Below are 18,763 nucleotides of genomic sequence, written 5' to 3' on the forward strand. Positions count from 1 at the left end.
GCCAGGCAAACCAACACTAATGCACACTTACACAATACACGCGCGCGCTCAAAGCAAAACCGGACACACACTTACACAACACCACGGATGTAATGAAATACCGCACACACGGAGGAGAAAACAACTACCAACACTGGTGGCAGATTACAATTTTCGCGACTTTACAACACTCGGGACGGGTGGGTAACTGGAAGCAGATAGGGTGAGGAAGGGGTGAGAAATAGAAAGAAAACAAAGCACACACGTTACAATTTTCGTAAATATGATTTTTTGTACGTTTAGGGAATGCTAAAGTGACGATGCTGTTTTGTATCTCCAATAGTGTTGTCACGTTTTTCAAAAGTTTGAATAGGTCCACGTTTGCATGAGGAAACACTGAAATAGAGCTAGAATAGAATTTTTTAAATGAAGAAATCGGAGCCGAATTCGTAGAGAAAATCACACGCTAAATTGCCTCAAATGTCTCACAAACATCAGCACTTAGGAGATACAAAACATACGCCAAGTTCCGTCAACAACGAGAGGGTTCGAAGACTCACGTAGAGCACGCTGTGTGTAACCGAGACTTTTCCTTCGAACCGTTTTCCACGACGACTCAAATTCAACTGCTCTCGGAATGCTCAAACGCCTCACGAACTAGATCTATCCCCAACATACGGAGCTGGTAGAAATAAATGCCGAGCGTGTGTACGGTGTCGTGTTCTCCTGCGGCTGCTAGTTCATCCATTTTCACCAGAGCAACAACCAGTGCTGTTCTGTCCGTGTGTGTGTGTGTGTCTGTACATGGGGTTGGCTGCCATGGCGATGTATGCAAAAAGAAGAACGCCGCAGTTTTCCTGCAAACTCTGCAGGATATCTCACCGCTCACCAAAAATTCGCCTACCACGATGTATCCTTTTCGGGGTTTTGCATGCATGAAGCAAAATGTGCCGGAGAGAGCAGTGCGAGAGAGAAAGAGCTGTTGGAAAATCGCTGGTACGATGCCAAAACTCCCGGTGTTGGACAAGCGCGAGGACACACAGTAGGTTCTCTCTGCTAGTACGCGCCTGTATGCGTACCGCTCCAGGATGGCGATAGGTTTCGCCTTCGTATTACTGCGCAGAAATGTCGCAATGCACACAAAAGTTCGCTTCCTTCTTTACATATTCGATAAAACAACGCGTTTTTGGGGCTCGTCTCGTTAGCTTCGGTTCGCCATTGGGCGCCTCCATCGCATCCCTATCCCTGCGTACACTCCTGCGCACACAAACACACACGTACACAAGCTCGCAGTAGGCCACACATTTCAACTGGCCGTGTGCGAAGAGGGGTGTTCGGGGGGCAAAATTGTCCCAGTCAACACCCGGACCAGCGCCAGCCGGACCGGCCAGCGGTGCGCTAGAGCTTTCACCCAAAACGGCCGCTAATAAACATTGTGCCCCATTTCCCTATTGCTTCTCGCGCACGGCGCCACAGTGTGGTGGCGCAGTTGTCCGTTTGATTATTTTCTTTCCTTTTTGCCTTTGGTTTTCTGTTTTATTGCGGCGAATTGTGCAGTTGTGCACCTACGCACACCACTACGCGCACGCACATGCCTGACCTGTGCTGTGGCTCCCTATTTGGTATTCCCACCAGGTGCGCTTCACACCGGTCACCGTATCCGGTTAGCAAAGTCCAAAAAACAAAAAAAAAACCTAAGGCCCTCCATAACGACTCTGCAGTAGTCATCGGGCTTACTCACGTGTTTCACGACTTCGGTCTATTCGCTTCTTCTAGGCTCAATTTCTTTTCTCTCCATTATAATAGCATCATTTGAACAGTCCAACAGTGCGTTGACTGCATTTATGTGTGTGTGAGTGTGTGTGCATGAGTGCGTGTCAGATTGCGACGTTTGGGCATTTCTGGGGTTTCACGTGTTTCGCCTTACCGGTCCAAAGTCTTTTTTGGGGCCACGGTTGGATGCAGCACCGCGCTCTGTTCATGGTCAACGCGTTCAACACTTTGGGAAATACTTTGGGAAGGGGAAACACTTTGAACCGGTGCGCAAACCATCTTTCATCCCATTTACTGCGAAATTCCGGTCATGCACCGGAGTGGGGCCCACGATAATGTAATTTGGTGTGCATTTCTTCGTGGCCCTTCTACGCGTCCAACCCTGTTAAAGGTGTGTCTCGAATCATTAAGGGCCGGGTCACAAATTGATGAGCTTTTGCAGGTGAGGACCTGCTTCTAGCTGTAGGACCTCGAGGGGGTTTTGGACGGCCATTTTTGTGACTTCTTTTGTGACTTGATTATATCCTGCATACGAAGAGACGGTTCAGACGGGATTCGATACCAACTAGAGCACCAGACCGCTCTATCCAAAGATCTTATGATCAGGGTCAAGTATTAAAAAAGTTGGATATTTGCTCTGAAATCCATCAGCATAATTACATATCTTAAAATTAAAATTTATGTATAAAAATCATAAATCGTGCCCACTTCCTGGTGCAAATCAATCCCCAAGCATATACACAAGCTAACTTACTGATATGCGGACGCTCGTATTTCCAATCGGACAGATCAGGTGTCGCTGGATCGTGACGCTTCGATAACGACCGCTAACAGCCGTAGTGACTCGAGTCGAGTCTACAATCAATTAGCTAATGGTGATAATGGGCCGTACATGAGTCAGGAATCGCGCACTGACGTAATACAGCCACGGGAAGCGAAAACAGCAGCAAAAAAAAAAGGAATCTTTCGTTCATTCCTCCAAGCGCTGTAACTGTTGGGCAAATTTCGCGCAAATTAGCTGTCAATTGAGAATTATTACATGTTTCATAAACCAAAAGGGGATAGTAATCTGGATTCTGCGAGCTAATAGCATTGGAATTGGTTGTGTATGTATGTGCTGCGAATGGAATGGAAGGATTCTCATGTTGATAAGCAATGCCATTACGTGCTTGGTTGTTTGCAATGTAGCAATCAAAGATAAAGGAACTGTAAGTGCTAGGGAATCGATTTAACCGGAACAGTTTAAACAGGAACATTATTTTTATTATTAATTTTTGTTTTCTAGCTTTTGGATGAAGGTATCAGTGGAAGTAATTTATTTTAAATTACACGTAATTTGCAAAAAAAAAATCTTTTTTAAGCGATCTTTCAACTGTGCCATTGTTGTGGGAGTAATTTCGGCTATCGCGATTTGGAAAATTATTTCAGCAATTTGATGTAATGATGATGCAGTATAGAGTGTGTTCCTCCACAGTCAATAACTTAACCAAGTAAATGGTAATTTGTGACACTTTAATGTGATGAGATTAGCACACTTTTGGAACTATATGGGCATGACTTGGTTATATAGAGTAGGTCATCATTGGAGCCGTGGATAGAGGACAGCAGCCTTAGACCGAGTTTCCTGGAAACGTAATGGCGACCTGGCTATGTCTACGCGACGTGCTCAACCCTGAAGGTCATTCAAACGGCAGGACCGGAGACCAAATCCCCAAGTGGTGGGAACTGACTATCCAACTACTTGGTATCGGAGAGTCTAGTAACCCATTCGATGGCCGGCCTGACCTGACCTAGTAGAGGAGCTCGTTAAGCCAAGATTGTAATAGTGATAGCCTAATTGTAAAATAAAAAATATAATATTTAAACTCAAAACAAATCCTGAGAATCCCCTTTATCTCAGTGATGCACCCTTAAATCCATAATGTTGTGTATCTTGTTTTAAATGTACATTCGAAAAGATTTGGAGCAGCTATGCCAGAACTAAAATAGTCCGTAACTAGTGGCATTTTTAGCCTCTCGGAAGCCCTAAGCGAAGTGGAAGTTAGGTCCCTAAGCAGCTGATCAAGGTCTTAGTGTGGTTTGTTGGATAGACTCACAGATTCCTACCATTCCTGGAACATATTCCTACCATTCAAAGGCGTATGACTATATCAATGGATCATAAATTAGGAAGACAAGGCAAAGTTGTCTGGTGAACTAATTTTAGTAAATCTTAAACTTTAAAGGGACCATAGCATACTACTAAACGAACGACAAGTTGGAAGTCCTGCACAAGTTGGACATTGTTATACGTTGCTCGAGCTCCATGTATGTCCATGCAGACGACGCCGTTTATGAAAAATAACTTACCGTCATCGATCCAACAGATTTCCCACTAATCAGTTACGGGTCATTTGGCTGGTTCTTATTATTACCTTAATCGCGATCCAAATTGAGTCTAGATTTATTTTTATCTAAGAAAGTTATCTTCTTCTTGGCTTAACGACCTACAAGGTCATGCCGTCGGCAATCGATTGGCTTTCTAGTAGTAGGGGATCAAGGTCCTTGTCGAAATGGATATCGAGGCATATCAAAATAAAAAGTACAAGCTGGAACAGAGTGTTTAAGGGATTTATGGCCAATGAGGAACCCACCCACCCCTTCCATCTGTTCGCCGAGGACTCTGGCGCTCCACAACTGCGACCATAGGTAGATCCGTCACAGCTTACTAGACTTCTTGGAAACCACGTAGTCAGTCCCCACTGGGGGGGAACGGTCTGGATGGGATTTAAACTCCGGTCCTGCCATGTGGAGATGCGCTCCGACGTCACCTCTATCACCGGACCACCCCTGAAAAAGTTATCAGAAACAATACTACTGCCTAAAGCTTTTAAGTTCTCTTTAGCCAAAATGTTCTGCAATAAAATATTTTTGCATCATTTCTACTACTCAAACGAATAAAATTAAAATTGATTCTTCAACTCACACAACATTCAAATAGTTAAAATAAACATTTCCATTTAAAATAAATATTAACGACCTTCGAAAACAACTCGAAATAATATTGGCATTCCGTGAGGAGTCCTTACCACTCTTATTTCATCAACACGCTGTCAGCTATCTCCTTCCTGGCGCGATTAGTGCACTTATCAGCAAAAAAAAAAAAAAATGATACACTTCACACTTCGCCATTGATAAGCTGTGAAGTGCATTTCATCCAACGACCGTTGATTGTTGATTGACCGCTATAATTGAAAAATGTGTTTCCCATGCTTCTTGCACTCGTCCTCTTTCTCTCACTTTTTCTCTTGGGCGAAACCTGCTTGGGTCAGTCAATTTCCCATTTTATGGTTGCTTTTCAATCCCCCAAAATTGGCTATTGGTTTTGATGGTTTTCTCTAAAACTGAAAGTCAATTTAAAAGCACGGAAAAAGCTCCCAAAAACTGTCACCCTAAGGCGTGTATTGTTCATAATTGTTAAACAAAGCTTTGAGCAAGGGCGCCGTACAATCGTCTGATAATGGGTAAGTTTAATTTAAAGCGAAAAAAAAAGAGAAAACCTTCGCCCGGCCATAATTGCTGTTATCTTTATTACAGCCATTTTTCTAACGGCTAAAGTATAATTGAACCGAACTGATGCCTACAGTTGGGACCGTCCATTCGGGTGATGATATTAATATTTATGGCTCGGAGAGGACACCCCGGTCAAGGTGGAGTGAAATATGGGGTTTGATCCAGCCCGGTGTGTCCTCCTCGGTGCGGAGCCCCCGGAGAGGGAGTTGATTAGTGGAAGATCATTATCTGGGTTTCCAGTGCGTATTTTGTTTTAAGGCATCTGTGGAAGAAGTACGATACCACCTCGTTAAATAAAAGTTTGCATCCTTAAAAGGTGCACAGTGTTTGCTAATTGGAATGATCGTTATGTTAAATGGTTTATGCGAATCGTTAATTGATCACTGTTTAAGATCATGAAAAAAACTGAGTGAAAGCAATGAAGTTTTTAAACTTTATCATTTAAAAAAAAATCCCCCTCAGCGGTAAGCCATATTTCATACGCTAACGATGCCCTAAGCCCATGCAGGCTTTGCTTAAGGTAGGTGCTTAGTGACGAGCCTTTCGGCCTTTCTTCTGCTGCCAGTCGTTAGATGAAGTTGCAGCACTGTCCTAGTAAAATCTCACAATTTATCGCTCTTTTTATTAGCCTCCGCAAGTCCGCAACTACGCTCCTGCCCGGCATGGGTGACCCAGCCAGTGTGAGGTGTCACACACGCTGGGTCTACGAACTGTGCGGAAATCCTCCTCGCGCTTGGTGGGGACACATGGCGTAGCATCGTCGCAGCATCTTTACATAGCACGGAGACAGTGCTGCATGGGAAGAGCGCTAGCCCGAGCAAGAGAGACCAGCAGACCAACCGAGCGAGACCAGATTTTGGTGCGGCTTGGGGCGCGACTACTAAGAGAGTAGCTTCCGTGGCGCTTAGTCATCTTTGTCGGCTCGTTCCGGTTCTCGGGGAAAAATCAGTAGCAGTTCTGCGGGTATTTAGCCCTCGCCACAGTAGGCAGCTTCCATCAACAACAAACCAGTCCAGTAGTTGGAGGGGGGGAAGTGGGTGGTTGTGTGTGTGAGAGTGCGAAAAGGGGACGGGAAAATGGAGCATTTGGTGGATGAGAAATTCTCGAGAGCGAATGTCTTTTTTTTCTTTCTCCATGGTGCTATTCACTACTCTGACGTTTAGCACCCATTATAGCTAAGAAACGTTGGCAAAGAGGAGCGGATGGAATTAGTGTACTCCCCGCCGGTACTCCCATTTCCCCACCCCCGTTAAAGCGTTATAGTAATTGTTACACCCAAGGCCCTAGAGTTGCGGATACACCAACGGGAGATTATAGCCCTTACACACATTTGCTTCGCAATGTTCGGCTCTCGCACCATGTGTACAATGCTATATCTCCATTGCTCATCTTACATCCCTCCCCATGGGGGGTGGGGGGTGGGGGGTGTGCGGTGTGGGGGGAAGGGTGGCTTTTCGCTTGGATCGACGTAGTCGCGTCGCGCGAGTTTCGAACATTGGTGGACGCGCGCGCGACACCCAACCGGCTTTTTTTTGTACTGCGTCCGCAACCGATGCGTGTGCACGTGTGTTGGTGGCACCGAACCGGGCGTTCCGATTGGCGCAGCAGTACCTGCAATGCGAAAAATCGCCCCAACCGTGATGTTACACACACACACACCCAGACGCATATGGAATGCTGCCGACGGGATCATCTTTTACTACCAGAAGCAGTGTGCGTCCACTAAGCGAAGGAGAGTTGGGGTGGTCGGGTGGTTGGGAGAGGCTTTCATCAAAATAGCGGAACGATTTTTGACGCGGCAACCGAAGCAAAGCAGGCGCCAACGCCTACACACACCACCGCAATTAAGGGGAGAATGGTGAATTCCCCGGTTTTACGGAACAGGTGGATGCTTTTTCCTTCACTGCAGATAACTCTGCGCCGTGACACACGCACGTGTTTTTGTGTGTGCGTGTGTGTGTGTACGGGGTAAATGGTGATAATTTTATTGTCTTTCTTGCCTTCGCGATGATTTATGTTTTTACCCTCTTTTTTGTTAGGGGTGTGTGAGGAGAGGGTGAGAATTGATGGGTGTTGTGAGGGGGTGGGGTGGAGACAATACAACAGCAAGTATCGGGCAATACAGGGATGCTGCCTATACGCCAAATACGCGAGACAGTTGTGTTGGGGCATTTGTTTTCCCCCCGACAAACGCCTAATGACAGTAGCTTTGACAGTAAACATTTCTCCTGTCAAAGCGGATGTTTTGCAAGCAAAAAAAGCTTGCTACGATTGTCGCTTGTTTTCGTAACGCTTCTAAAGTTTGCCGTCCTTTTATTGGGTGGTTCGGTTTTATCATCCCTTACCTATCGATAAAAATGTTTCATTTGTGCCCCGTTCGGCCATCTTCTTGCATCTTCACCTGGGTCCCAACACCCACCCAACGTGCACACTATCATCACCATCATCGGCAAGTATCATTCGTTTCAACCGCACCTTATCAGCACCGTGTGTGCGTTGGTGTGCGGTCTCAGCTATTGCTTGTTATCGGGCTGTAATGTCTGGTCGTATCGGTCCCAAAACGATACATGCCGGCAGCGATCGATCAGCATCGACGCGAATCGCTGCCAGCCATTGTAATTGATCAATCAAACGATGCCCAGGGGTCGAGTATTTTCCCCACGATGGAGGCGCCCAGCTTTGCGATCCTGCAGTGTAAACGCGCGCAACAGGTCCAAACCGAGCATGCGAACATGCCGTACACTGTGAGAGAGAGAGAGATAGAGAGAGAGAGAGAGAGAGAGAGAGAGAGAGAGAAAGAAGGGGAAAAGAGCAGCTTTCCCTAGCAAAGCACCTTCACCAAATGAATTATCAACCTGCTCCACTCGTTCCTAAACACACGCGGGGAGGGGGCGGCCTACAGGTTTACAAATTGCTGACGCAAAATGGGTTCGGTTCGCTCCCGGGAGGGAAAAAGGTTGGCGTGATAACCTTATTTTAGATTCCAGGGAAAGGCACGCTCAATGACATACATATACATACACGCCGTTTGCATCCGTGTACCGACATCAGGTCGGCACACAAGCATCGGAGACTAATACTGGGGCGCCCTTTCTCCTCACACATACCCCTAGCGCATCCCCTTTCCCTCCGCGCATCCGTGTGACCTGGTCTCCTTGGCAGGATCCCGCAAAACAACACACAACGGCAAAAACCCCGAAAATGAGATTCCGCATCTCGGCAGAAACGTTGACCAAAACTGTTGTTGCCTTCGTGTGGGGGTTTCTCTTCTGGTGTGAGTGTGCGAACAATGATGATGCGAGCGAGCCTCCGGTGCCAGCGGTGGAGCTTTCGGATTCGATGTAAACAATTCTCACACTCGGCTGGTGGACCTCCTATTACACATGCAGCTGCAAACTTGTAGAGCAGCGATGCATTTGAGGATTTTTTGATATTTTTTCTATATTTAATTTATTACTATACTTTATTTCATATTTCGCCAAAGTCTGTATTGATTTTTATTATTGGAAGGATGTCTAGATATGTCCTGCCCTTACGTGAGCCTGTCTAGAATATATTTTGTAAAATTATACCATCGACTTGACACTTCAAGATGCTCACCTAGACTCGAGAACATTGGACTAACTATTAACCAACAAGTATATTCAAGGAATTCAAGAAATTCAAGAAAGCTCAAGGCCTCCCAAAAGTGAGAGCTTCAAGACCAAGGTACATAGAGGAAAAACATACACAAAAAGAAGGACTAGGCTTTAAAAAAGAGGATCAACACACAATAAACAGAGAGCACAGCAGATCAGTTTGTATTATAAGAAGAAAGACAGAAGCGGAAAGATGACAAGGACATAGAGAAATCGAAGAGGTTAGCAGCGCTGTTAAACTGGCGAAAACAAGCAAGGAGTAGATCACCGGTATTAGAAACTAGTTCCTTTAAACTCTTCTTCTTCCTGGGTTAAGGACCTTTTAGGTCATGTCTGTCATCGAATGAATTTCTAGACCCATTGATACCACGTCGTTGGCGAGTTAGGCCTCAGTATGGGAGAACTGTTCGAATGGGATTGGAACCCTCTTGAGAGTATAACACAAAACAAAAAATATATACATTATGACTGATTTTAGAAGTACTCAATTTTCAACATAAAAGCACACTATAAAACTATAAACAGATAACAAAAGAGAAACACAAACAATACAAATAAAGCTTGAATATAAAACGCATGGTAAATATTAAACTGAAGGACAATAAAACGAATTAAGACTGTTACAAAACACAACCATAACTGGCCATGTCTGTTTATTGGCTACTTACGTAAGACCTCTTGAATACTGATGCGACTAAAGTATTCCTGGAAACTGTCAAAAACACTGGTTAAACCATCACCACCATTATCATCATCATCTGCAGGAACCATCCTTCAAGGACCGACCGGATGGACGTGTATACCGACTGCCGGCCACCCGACGGTGAAACAAATCAAAAACACCTACCCTAACCTTGAGCCTGACAAGGATCAAGTGCAGCCCTCGTGAGGCATACGGGGCTTAATTTGATTAGTTTGCCAGCAAACACCCTTCGGCTGCAGCAGCGGCAGCACGTAACATCAACAACTCACCACCGTTAGCACAATCCCCAGTCCTAGAAGACACGGCAAGACACAGCTCGGTGGCGCAACCGTGTGCCATCCTCCCTGCTAAGCGCACCGTCCAGCCGTATTGCAGCAGACGTGACGCTACCATTGCGGGAAACTTTGCGGAAAATGCAGAGGTCCTGGACGGAGACGACGCAACCGAACGCCAAACTGGACCGGGGGCGGGAGAGCAGGTTTTTGGAGAAGGAATGGGGGAACGCCGGGTTTGGGACAGGCGCGTAGAAACTGGTCGTCGCTAGTAATGCGCCTCACCCAAAAGAAACCCGACCCGCATGGGTAGGTTGCGTATGCATTCTTTGACGAAGGACCCGCGCGTCAGATGTTGTCAATGCAGTGTTTTTCTACCGTCTGAGTGTGTGTGTGTGTGTTTGCGCGCCAGTGAGATCGTAATGCTGCGGCAAATAATGTTGGATGTTGCAGTTTGCTTATGAAATGGAATGTCCTCCCAGTCTTTCTAGCTTTTTGCTTTCTTTTTACAAAAAAAAAGTACTATGCAGCTGTAATGCTGAGTTATCTGCCATTTTCTTTGTTTTGGGTGGGTTGGATGTGATCCTTCAGCTGGAAAATCCTCGTGAGAAATGAGGCAAACAGTGTTTGGGCGAGGAAATTTGCTTGATGGATGATGGTTCTGCTCCGTTGCCCAACTTGGGATGGATTCTTCGGATCTCCCCAAACCCTTTTTCTTCTGGGCAGGGTTCCTACCTAACCACGAAGTCAATTGTGAGGACCACTTCGAGCATTCGTGTGGACACGCGATGAAGAGGCTGCTGCCTTGCGTGGCTCTATTTTTAGCGCAGCTGAGGGTTACAGCAGAATGGCGAAAGGTAAGAAGCAACTAAGAACGAAAAAGCTGAGCTGCAGGAAAAGACGCAAAGCAAAACAAACATCATCATCATCATCCCGTGGCTGGAGCCGTTCCGTTTTTCCTGAGCAGCACTAGCAAAGCGTTAGGACGCTAGGGCGCCACCGTTTTGTGCGCATTCTGGTGCGCTAACGGAAGCATTGGCGTAGTGTGGCGAAAAGCGCTACGCTATGCTGTCGACGTCATGCGCATTTTGGGTGCCTTCGGGAGGGCTCCACAGCACCGACGCGTATACACCATGGTGCTACGGGGAGCGTATTCTCCGAGGAGAACTTGTTGATTGTTAGCTAAACGGTGTTTCCAATCAGCAAAGAAAGCACGTCATTGCGAAACTGCAAAAAAACGTGGTACTGGTGCGAGAAAATGGGTACATGTTCGGAAAGAGAATCAGGATACTAAAGAGTGGGAGAGAATGCCATAAGAAATGGAAAATGAGAATTCTGGACCAAGAGCGAAGTCCTTTACCGTACTGGACTCTTCGGGACGGCAGGGTGAGAGTTCAACAAAGTAATACTGGCACTAGAGCTCGGATCTACTGCATACACTCTGCACGGTCCCTGCCACGTTGGCCACTTTTCCAGTGCCCACTGCAACGTGCCAAACGTGGGAATGGCGTCCAGACGCGTTGCGGCATTTATGCTGCGTGTGATCCACCGTGTACCAAGCGACGCAATTGAACTGACCTCGAACGGTGAATCGCCCCACATGCGTTGCTCCACGGTGTCACCCTAACCTGGCGGCAGCCCTGAGAAGCGGGATAAACCTTGGAAACCAATCGTGTCTTGGAAGTGAATTTTCTTCCCGAGGTTTCGAATCCCGAGCTGGGTATGCGATTTATGGCACTGGCCATCTTGCCAGTGGGCACGGTTTGGGCTTGGCGACATACTGGCATGAGCGCATTGTTCGGTGTTAAGCAGGGGACAACATCGGGATGCCTATGGCGGCCTCGGCCACGAGACCCCATTACTGCTGCAATGCTGTGGCAATTTTGCGCAATCGAAGCCATACGTCCGTTGCAGCGGTGGATGTTAATAAAATTATCCTACACCAACGACCGTCCGGCATCCATTGCGGGAAGGGAAAACGGTGGCAATGCAGGCAACATTGTATGGAAAGCGGTGTGTGAACCTGATGATTTGTGAGAAAAACAAATTTAATTTGAACATTTAATTAATACAGGTACCAAATTAGATTACAATTACCGACACCAGACATTGGTTGCGAAAGGGGGGCCATTCAATTACTGAAAGTAATACGTGATCGTTTGAGAATCAGTTCATTTCCCTAAATCCAAATGTCTCTTCCGAATCATAGTTTAAAGGAGAAGTTATTTTTAAGAAGGAAAAACTACATGCTACTACTGTACTTTAAGTGAACACTATTCAATAATTAGAATGCTTTTTTAATTCGGTAGCAAACTAAGGGTAGGAGTTCTAATTTAACACTTATATTTATAAATAGGAATCTTTTCTTTTTTCCCTAATATACTCATGCATGCAGACGTTCTGAAAGCAAGCAAGAAAATTATAGGTTTTGATTTGAATATTAAGCCCTTACTTATCCAATTCAACAGAAAACAGTGTCTGTTGACATTAAAGCGTTCTTTTAATTGAATCTAATCTTACTTATTAAATCCCTTCACTCAACACGTGGCAACCTTCCGTTATATTCAAAATTCAAATATTCGAACTCGATGTCTCCAACCATGCTCGAAACGAAGTATTCGACTGCGCGCTGTAAACATCCATCCCAAACACCATCTGCTTGACAGCTGTTCGAATTAAAAAAAAACGAAAACGAAAATACATCTTATTTGCGCGATGCCAAGATCCGAGGGCAAACAACAACAAAGCACGATAGACGGTTCTGATTATTGATTTTTCCACAGCAAGGCGGATGCTAAAATGCATTCCGATAGTGTTTACCGGCTCGTTGACGAGCTGGTCGAATCGATTGGCCAACAGTACTGCCCGCAGGTCGACGTAAAAACAGTGAAAAAATGTAAATCACGAGCATTTGGAATACTGCTCGGAAAAGCTGGGGCTGGTCAACCCGTGCCGGAATGCACCGCTGATCCGCTGGCAATGCTGGAATGCCATCACTTTGAGATGCAGATGACGTCACGGTACAAGTATCAACTAGAGCGCTGTGAACGATTTGAACGGTTGTTGGACCAAATCCGAAGTTTCGAACCCGAAGACGGTGCGGTGCTGGTGGATACGGAGCGTGCGGTGCTTCAGTTTTTGCTGACGCTAAAGAATTCCTCCATCGATTGCAGTGACATCCTTGCAGAGGTAAGTGAGGAAGAAGGGACGGAAAATCGCCTAAATAAGTCTCCTAATTAGAGATGGGAAAGAATAGCAAAAAGGCGGAACTGGTTCTGTATGGTTCCACAAAACATCGGAACCAGTTCCGGTAAGTAGATGCAACCAGTTTCGGACGGTTCCAACCGTTCGGTCCCGAACTTCCGAACTGTTTCAACGATTCCGGATCGAAACCGTGGGTGCGTTTCAGAGAAACTGAAACCGGATCGGAACCGTAGGTGCGTTTCAGAGAACCCATCAGTACTAATACTGTGTAATGTATCTTTCAGACACCTTTTTTCGGCCACAGTAAGATGCCGGCCGCACGGTACGGACCTTACCCGATCTTCCGACCGGAAGACTTCCGAATGGACGGGCGATTGCTTTCGGCGTGCTACGACGAGAAGACAAATCCGTACCTGTTCCGTGCTACGCACGATGTGTTTACCACCAACATTGCCAACATAATTGCCTGCGAAGCTGTACGGCAGGATCCACTTCCGGTTGAGTGTTCCTATTTTAGTGATAAAATGGCTAGTTTGGGCCACTATCAGGGACCGTTTCGGTACAATCTGCTAAGAGCTATCCGGCAAACAAAGGCCGACGACGGGCCGTATGAACTACTGACAAGCTTCGAAATTGTTCGTTCCGATGAGCCCGCGAAACAGAACGACGAAGAAATGTTAATTTTTGGTATGAACTGGGAAAACCTTGGTCAGCGTTACATACCCGGGGAGAAACCTTTTGCTTCCGAATGTCCCGGAGCATTGTTTCACACCACTGCTGCTCATGGAAACATGCTGGAATATAAGCTTCCTGAGCTGAAGATTGTGTCACGCATGAGTTTTATACGCGATGTAAAATTTCTCATCAGTAAGTGAATTTGGGACTGTTTGGGAAAGACTTTCAAACATTTCAATTAATTCTCCTTTCTTCTGATTACAGCCGGTGTCAGTTCCAGCCTGTTTCAGTTTGATGAAAGCAACCGTTTTCGAGCGCTTCCCAACATTACCATCGAGGACGTAAAAATTGAATCGATCCAATCGTTTATCGATCAAGCGCTGGTGATCGGCACATGCTTCCGGCGGTTGCTGATGATGACACGCAAAAATCCCTACACGCTCGAGCTCATCATGGAGGGGTTCGTGTTTAAGGCGTTCTGTGAAAGTGTGGAGAACTTCCTGTGCTGCTATCGGGTCCTCGTTTACAGCTACACGGGGGAATCGTTGCTGCAGCTGTTGCAGCTGCTTTCCCCAGCCAACGTACAGTTGCTTTCGATGGCGAAGCTGTGTAGCTTGCATCCGGGCAATGAGAGTGACCGTGAGTTTCCGACTGGTTCGATGCTGCTGGATCATTTGTACCGTGAGCTGATACAGGTTACGCAGCCGTGTGTGAGCGTGTTCCTGCTTTCGACGCTAAGACGCTGTTGCGTGGAGTATTTTGCGATCTTCCAACGGTGGTTGTTTCAGGGCCAGCTGCACGACCCGTCTGGTGAGCTGTTTGTGTTCTTTGTCGATCATTATCGCACAAATACGAAGCATTTCTTCGACAAGGCTTATTTTATCCGGAGGAAGAGTGTGCCAGGATTTTTGAAAGGGTACGACGAGGACATTTTGCTGTGTGGAAAGTACGTCATGCTGTTGAGAGCTTTCCGACCGTTGGTAAGTGTTATTGGAAATAAACTTGTTTCCTTGTCGCTAAATTTTGCCTCTAAGGCAGGAATTTTTTAAAGCGCCAATAATTTTTTTGCTCTTAACCATCAGATTTTAACACATGCAAACCAAAGAAAATATTCCTAATATATACTAAAAAGTCAAATTTATTCAACACAAGCGGTGTTGACAATACGGCACTGGACAGTTATAATTAATTGTAAAAAAATGTACTAAAAAGTTTCCATGTGTTAAAATTTGATGGCTAAGAGACAAAAATTGTTGCCTCTGAGTCAATAATTGATGGACAAACTGCGTATGGACAAACATTGATGAGCGTTGTCAAAAATGTATGCCTTCCAGACAAAGAATCCAGAGACCTTGGACCAAAATTAAAATATTTGATTTCTCTTTTAGCATCCTTTATTCACTCTTCGTCATCCGGAGCTAAACGTTTGCTTGTCCTTCAATGAAATCTCGAACCTACGTACCAAATGGTTGCGCTACGTCGCGAAAGCACGGCAACTCTGTGGACCGGCCGTTTCCGTGCGTGAACTGTACGAAACAAAGCAAAGCGAACGGATCGAATTTTATCGCCTGGTGGAGGAAAACTTCCGCACCTACATGGACCAATGGCGGGTGGAGCAGGAAACGGAAGCACAGGAACAGAAGCGACGCAAGCAGAAGCAGATGGAAGATTTGTTGGATCAGTTGAACGAGATACGGGAGAACAAACTGATGGCTAAGAGGCAAGAATTGCAGGAAGAGCTACAGCTAGAGCAGGTTCGTCTCGAGATGGAAAATAGACAATTGTTGCGTGAAAATCTTGAGCTTACGGATCGGGTAAAGAAGTACACGGCACTAAACACTATGATGGATGCCAAGCTGGATGGATTGCAGACTGCGACGGCGGAGCTGAGCATCGTGCCGATAGTTACGATTACCGCGGACGGTACGGATGGAGCGAGTGATGAACCAACGTTTCAGAGCTGTCGTGAAAGTAGGGCCAGTACGACAAGCGTTTCCTTCTACGAGGATGCTCAGAAGTCGCCCTCGCTGAGTGTCGATTCTTCTCCGTACGGTGCCGATAGTACAAGTAGCTGTAGTTCCGCTGCTAAGGGTGATCTTTCCACATCCGGAGCTGAAGATCTTGATTGTACGGTAATTGAAGGTCCAATAGTTCCAACGCTCGACCCGGCAGTACTGGAAAGTGATCGGCTTAATTCGAATCTCCCGCCGGAAGACACTGCAGCGAGTGAAGGTGAACGAAATCGAGCCAAAGTATTAGGTTCTACTATGGGTGTATTTCAAAATGAGGATCATGCAAATGCAAATGTTGAGCAGCTTGTAGTGGCAACGGCAAGTGCTGGATTACGGAAATTAACAGAAGCGCAGCGTAATAAGCTGAAAATACTATCACAAGAGTTCGAAATCGCACCACCAGAAGATGCTACTGGGATGGACGTTAATTGCAATCGGTTGGCAGAGCGTCGTAAAAATCGTGAACGAATCCTAATAAGTGATTACACCAATCGTGCACAAGAGAACACTGCTCCAACGTTTGGCCAAGCCACGGGACAAGAGCTGACGGAACTGCAGAAGAATCGGCGAAAGATTATGAGCCAAGAGTACAATTTGCTCACCGAAGATGCGGTACCGGATGGAACTACATGCCGCGATCCGCATCAGAAGCCCACAATGTACTTAAATCTCGATACGGATCGCGCCAGGAATCGTCGACGAATATTAGAGTCAGACTTTGATATTGCGACGGGTGTGGAAAACTTTCCCGCTTCTCCGCTCCGACCAACAGGCCGCGATCCGAATAAAAAACCCACGATGTACCTATATCTCGATTCGGATCGCGCTAGGAATCGCCGGCGAATATTAGAATCGGAGTTCAACATTGCGACGGGTGTGGAAAACTTTCCCGCCTCACCAATGTCGGTCGATAGCGACACAGTGGATGAATCAACGAGTCCCTCGGTAGCGCCAACTAACGCGATTGGTGGAGAACATGAACTAAAGAAGGATGTTAATGCAAATCCTGTCGCACAAAAAGGGAATGGTCTAAAGTTGGATGTAATAGCGGCAGCTGATGCGGCGGAAAGGTTTGCGATTGATAGACGGTTCGGAATCCCCGATACAGCTGCACTTGCACTGGAAACCCCGGCCAGTGCAATGAAACCTGCCGGAGAAGCAGAAGATGGACTCGATGGAGGGTTTGATTTTACCCGAGCGAAAGCGTTGGAAAGAAGAGACGGGTCGAGCGCGTGCCACAGTCTAGTTCCGGTCGAGGTCAAGGAAAAAGAAGCGGAGGAAGATGATGAAATTTATCGGGAATTTGTGCTTGCGATGAAAAAGCAATGCGAAAACTTCTGTCGTTTAGCAATCCCGAGTTTGAGCTCGGATGATACGGAACCGGACGACGATTCCGCTTCAAAAGTGCTTGAAAAAGAGCTTAATAGTGTGGACGTTCTGACCATAACGCGCTTCCTGCAGTATTCGTTGGTGATTCCCTTGAAAGCGCACATGGAGATCGTGAATAACGAGATACTGAAGATGTATCTGTACGATCTGGATATACTGGGACACTTCGAGAGCTTGCGCAATTACTTCCTGCTGATGGATGGCGAATTTTCAACCCACATTTGTGACAATCTCTTCAACCGATTGGAAACGGTACGGACTCCGGAGGAGTTGCTTAACTATCAAACGCTTCATTCGATCCTGGATGGGGCTCTGTACTCGAGTAATGCCGGTACCGATCCAAACGCCAACCGGTTATCGTTCATCGTGTGCCAAGTGCCGGAAAAGTTCGACCTATATTCGCCCAATGTGTTTAGCATGCTGAACCTAAGCTATCGCGTTGAGTGGCCCCTCAATTTGATCTTCTCGATGGAAACGATCGAACAGTACACGAACGTGTTTAAGTACTTGGTGAAGGTACGGCGCGTTAGCTACGTGCTGGAGGATTCATTCCAGCTGCTCAAGGAAGCTAGCAAACGGTTGGGAAAACCTTTACTCCATTCGCCGCAGTACGCACGCGTCCAGCTGATTCGTCACAAGTTGTCCCATCTGGTGAATGCTCTGAAGAACTACATCACAAGCAGTGTGCTGCACGCTTCCTGGGAAGCATTCCGTGAGGATCTGCAGTATTCCACCGAAACGATGGAAGATCTATTCCGGAAGCATCGGACGTATCTGAAGCGCGTTATCTTTCTCTGTCTGCTGAACAAGAGGAGCATTGAATTTTACAACAATATCGAGCAAATCTTTCGTGTGGTGCTTCGATTCTATCGGCATCTGCGTTCGAAGGAGTGGAGACTGCAGGAACCATCGCTGGCAGCAGGGAACGGCATGCAGTACTATGTGCATCCACGTTACCGGCAGATGCTGGACGATGAGGTGGACTTTGAGAAGCTGATCAAGTACACGATCTTCCTGGGCAACAAGATGTACGATCATGGATATCAGAAGGAAATATCGGAATTTCTGCACGTCATCAATATTAATGGTTATTACGATGATGTGAAGCCTGTTGTTAGCTAATTGTGTCCTACTAGTTGTGGACGGTAATGTAAGCAATCCACACTTCCGCTGGTAACTCTGGGTGTGTCAAAACAGATATTTTAATATCATTTTAGATAATAAAAATTGTTGCATGTAAATATGAAACTCTCATCTTCCAGCATTAAATCAATCTGTCACTGTCCTATGGACAGCAACGCGAAACAAAGGTGTAGCAAAAGATATCTGTTTTTCAAAGGATAAAGTATGTTAATGTTCGTAATTTTTGATTATTTATATGTACAGAAATAAACTGAATATTTAAAATATACTCAAATTGTTTATTCACCGCCAATTATGAAGTTCCGGGAAATTTTGAGGGCCTCTCACGATCAACTCTGAGAAGATCCTGAAAAGATATAAGTAATGATGACCTTATTTTGCTACTTTCATTACAATTTAAGGACTACTTGAAGAAAAGCACAT

General features: G+C 46.0%; 3 protein-coding genes across 3 annotated transcripts in view; all 3 read left to right on the top strand.

Annotated features, from left to right (window-relative positions):
* The window catches only part of LOC126567469 (cytochrome P450 6g1-like), a 243,540-nt gene that overhangs the window by 46,948 nt on the left and 177,829 nt on the right, over positions 1-18,763 (top strand). The window lies entirely within an intron of this gene.
* LOC126556500 (uncharacterized) overlaps positions 1-18,763 on the top strand; it is a 518,397-nt gene that overhangs the window by 42,638 nt on the left and 456,996 nt on the right. The window lies entirely within an intron of this gene.
* LOC126556491 (gamma-tubulin complex component 6) lies at positions 12,632-18,319 on the top strand. The gene is made up of 5 exons (XM_050211755.1): positions 12,632-13,106; positions 13,406-13,988; positions 14,061-14,776; positions 15,185-16,439; positions 16,581-18,319. Exons 1-5 carry the CDS (start codon positions 12,717-12,719, stop codon positions 18,317-18,319), a joined length of 4,683 nt encoding a protein of 1,560 aa, XP_050067712.1. The 5' UTR covers positions 12,632-12,716.

The sequence above is a fragment of the Anopheles maculipalpis genome, chromosome 2RL (genome assembly GCF_943734695.1).
Source record: "Anopheles maculipalpis chromosome 2RL, idAnoMacuDA_375_x, whole genome shotgun sequence".
Lineage (NCBI taxonomy): Eukaryota > Metazoa > Arthropoda > Insecta > Diptera > Culicidae > Anopheles > Anopheles maculipalpis.

Bases quoted from the DNA above. Each gene is read 5' to 3' on its own strand.
- LOC126556491 (XM_050211755.1), top strand. From the start codon at position 12,717: ATGCATTCCGATAGTGTTTACCGGCTCGTTGACGAGCTGGTCGAATCG. The intron at 13,107-13,405 runs GTAAGTGAGGAA...TGTATCTTTCAG, and splicing joins GCAGTGACATCCTTGCAGAG to ACACCTTTTTTCGGCCACAG. The intron at 14,777-15,184 runs GTAAGTGTTATT...TTTCTCTTTTAG, and splicing joins TGAGAGCTTTCCGACCGTTG to CATCCTTTATTCACTCTTCG.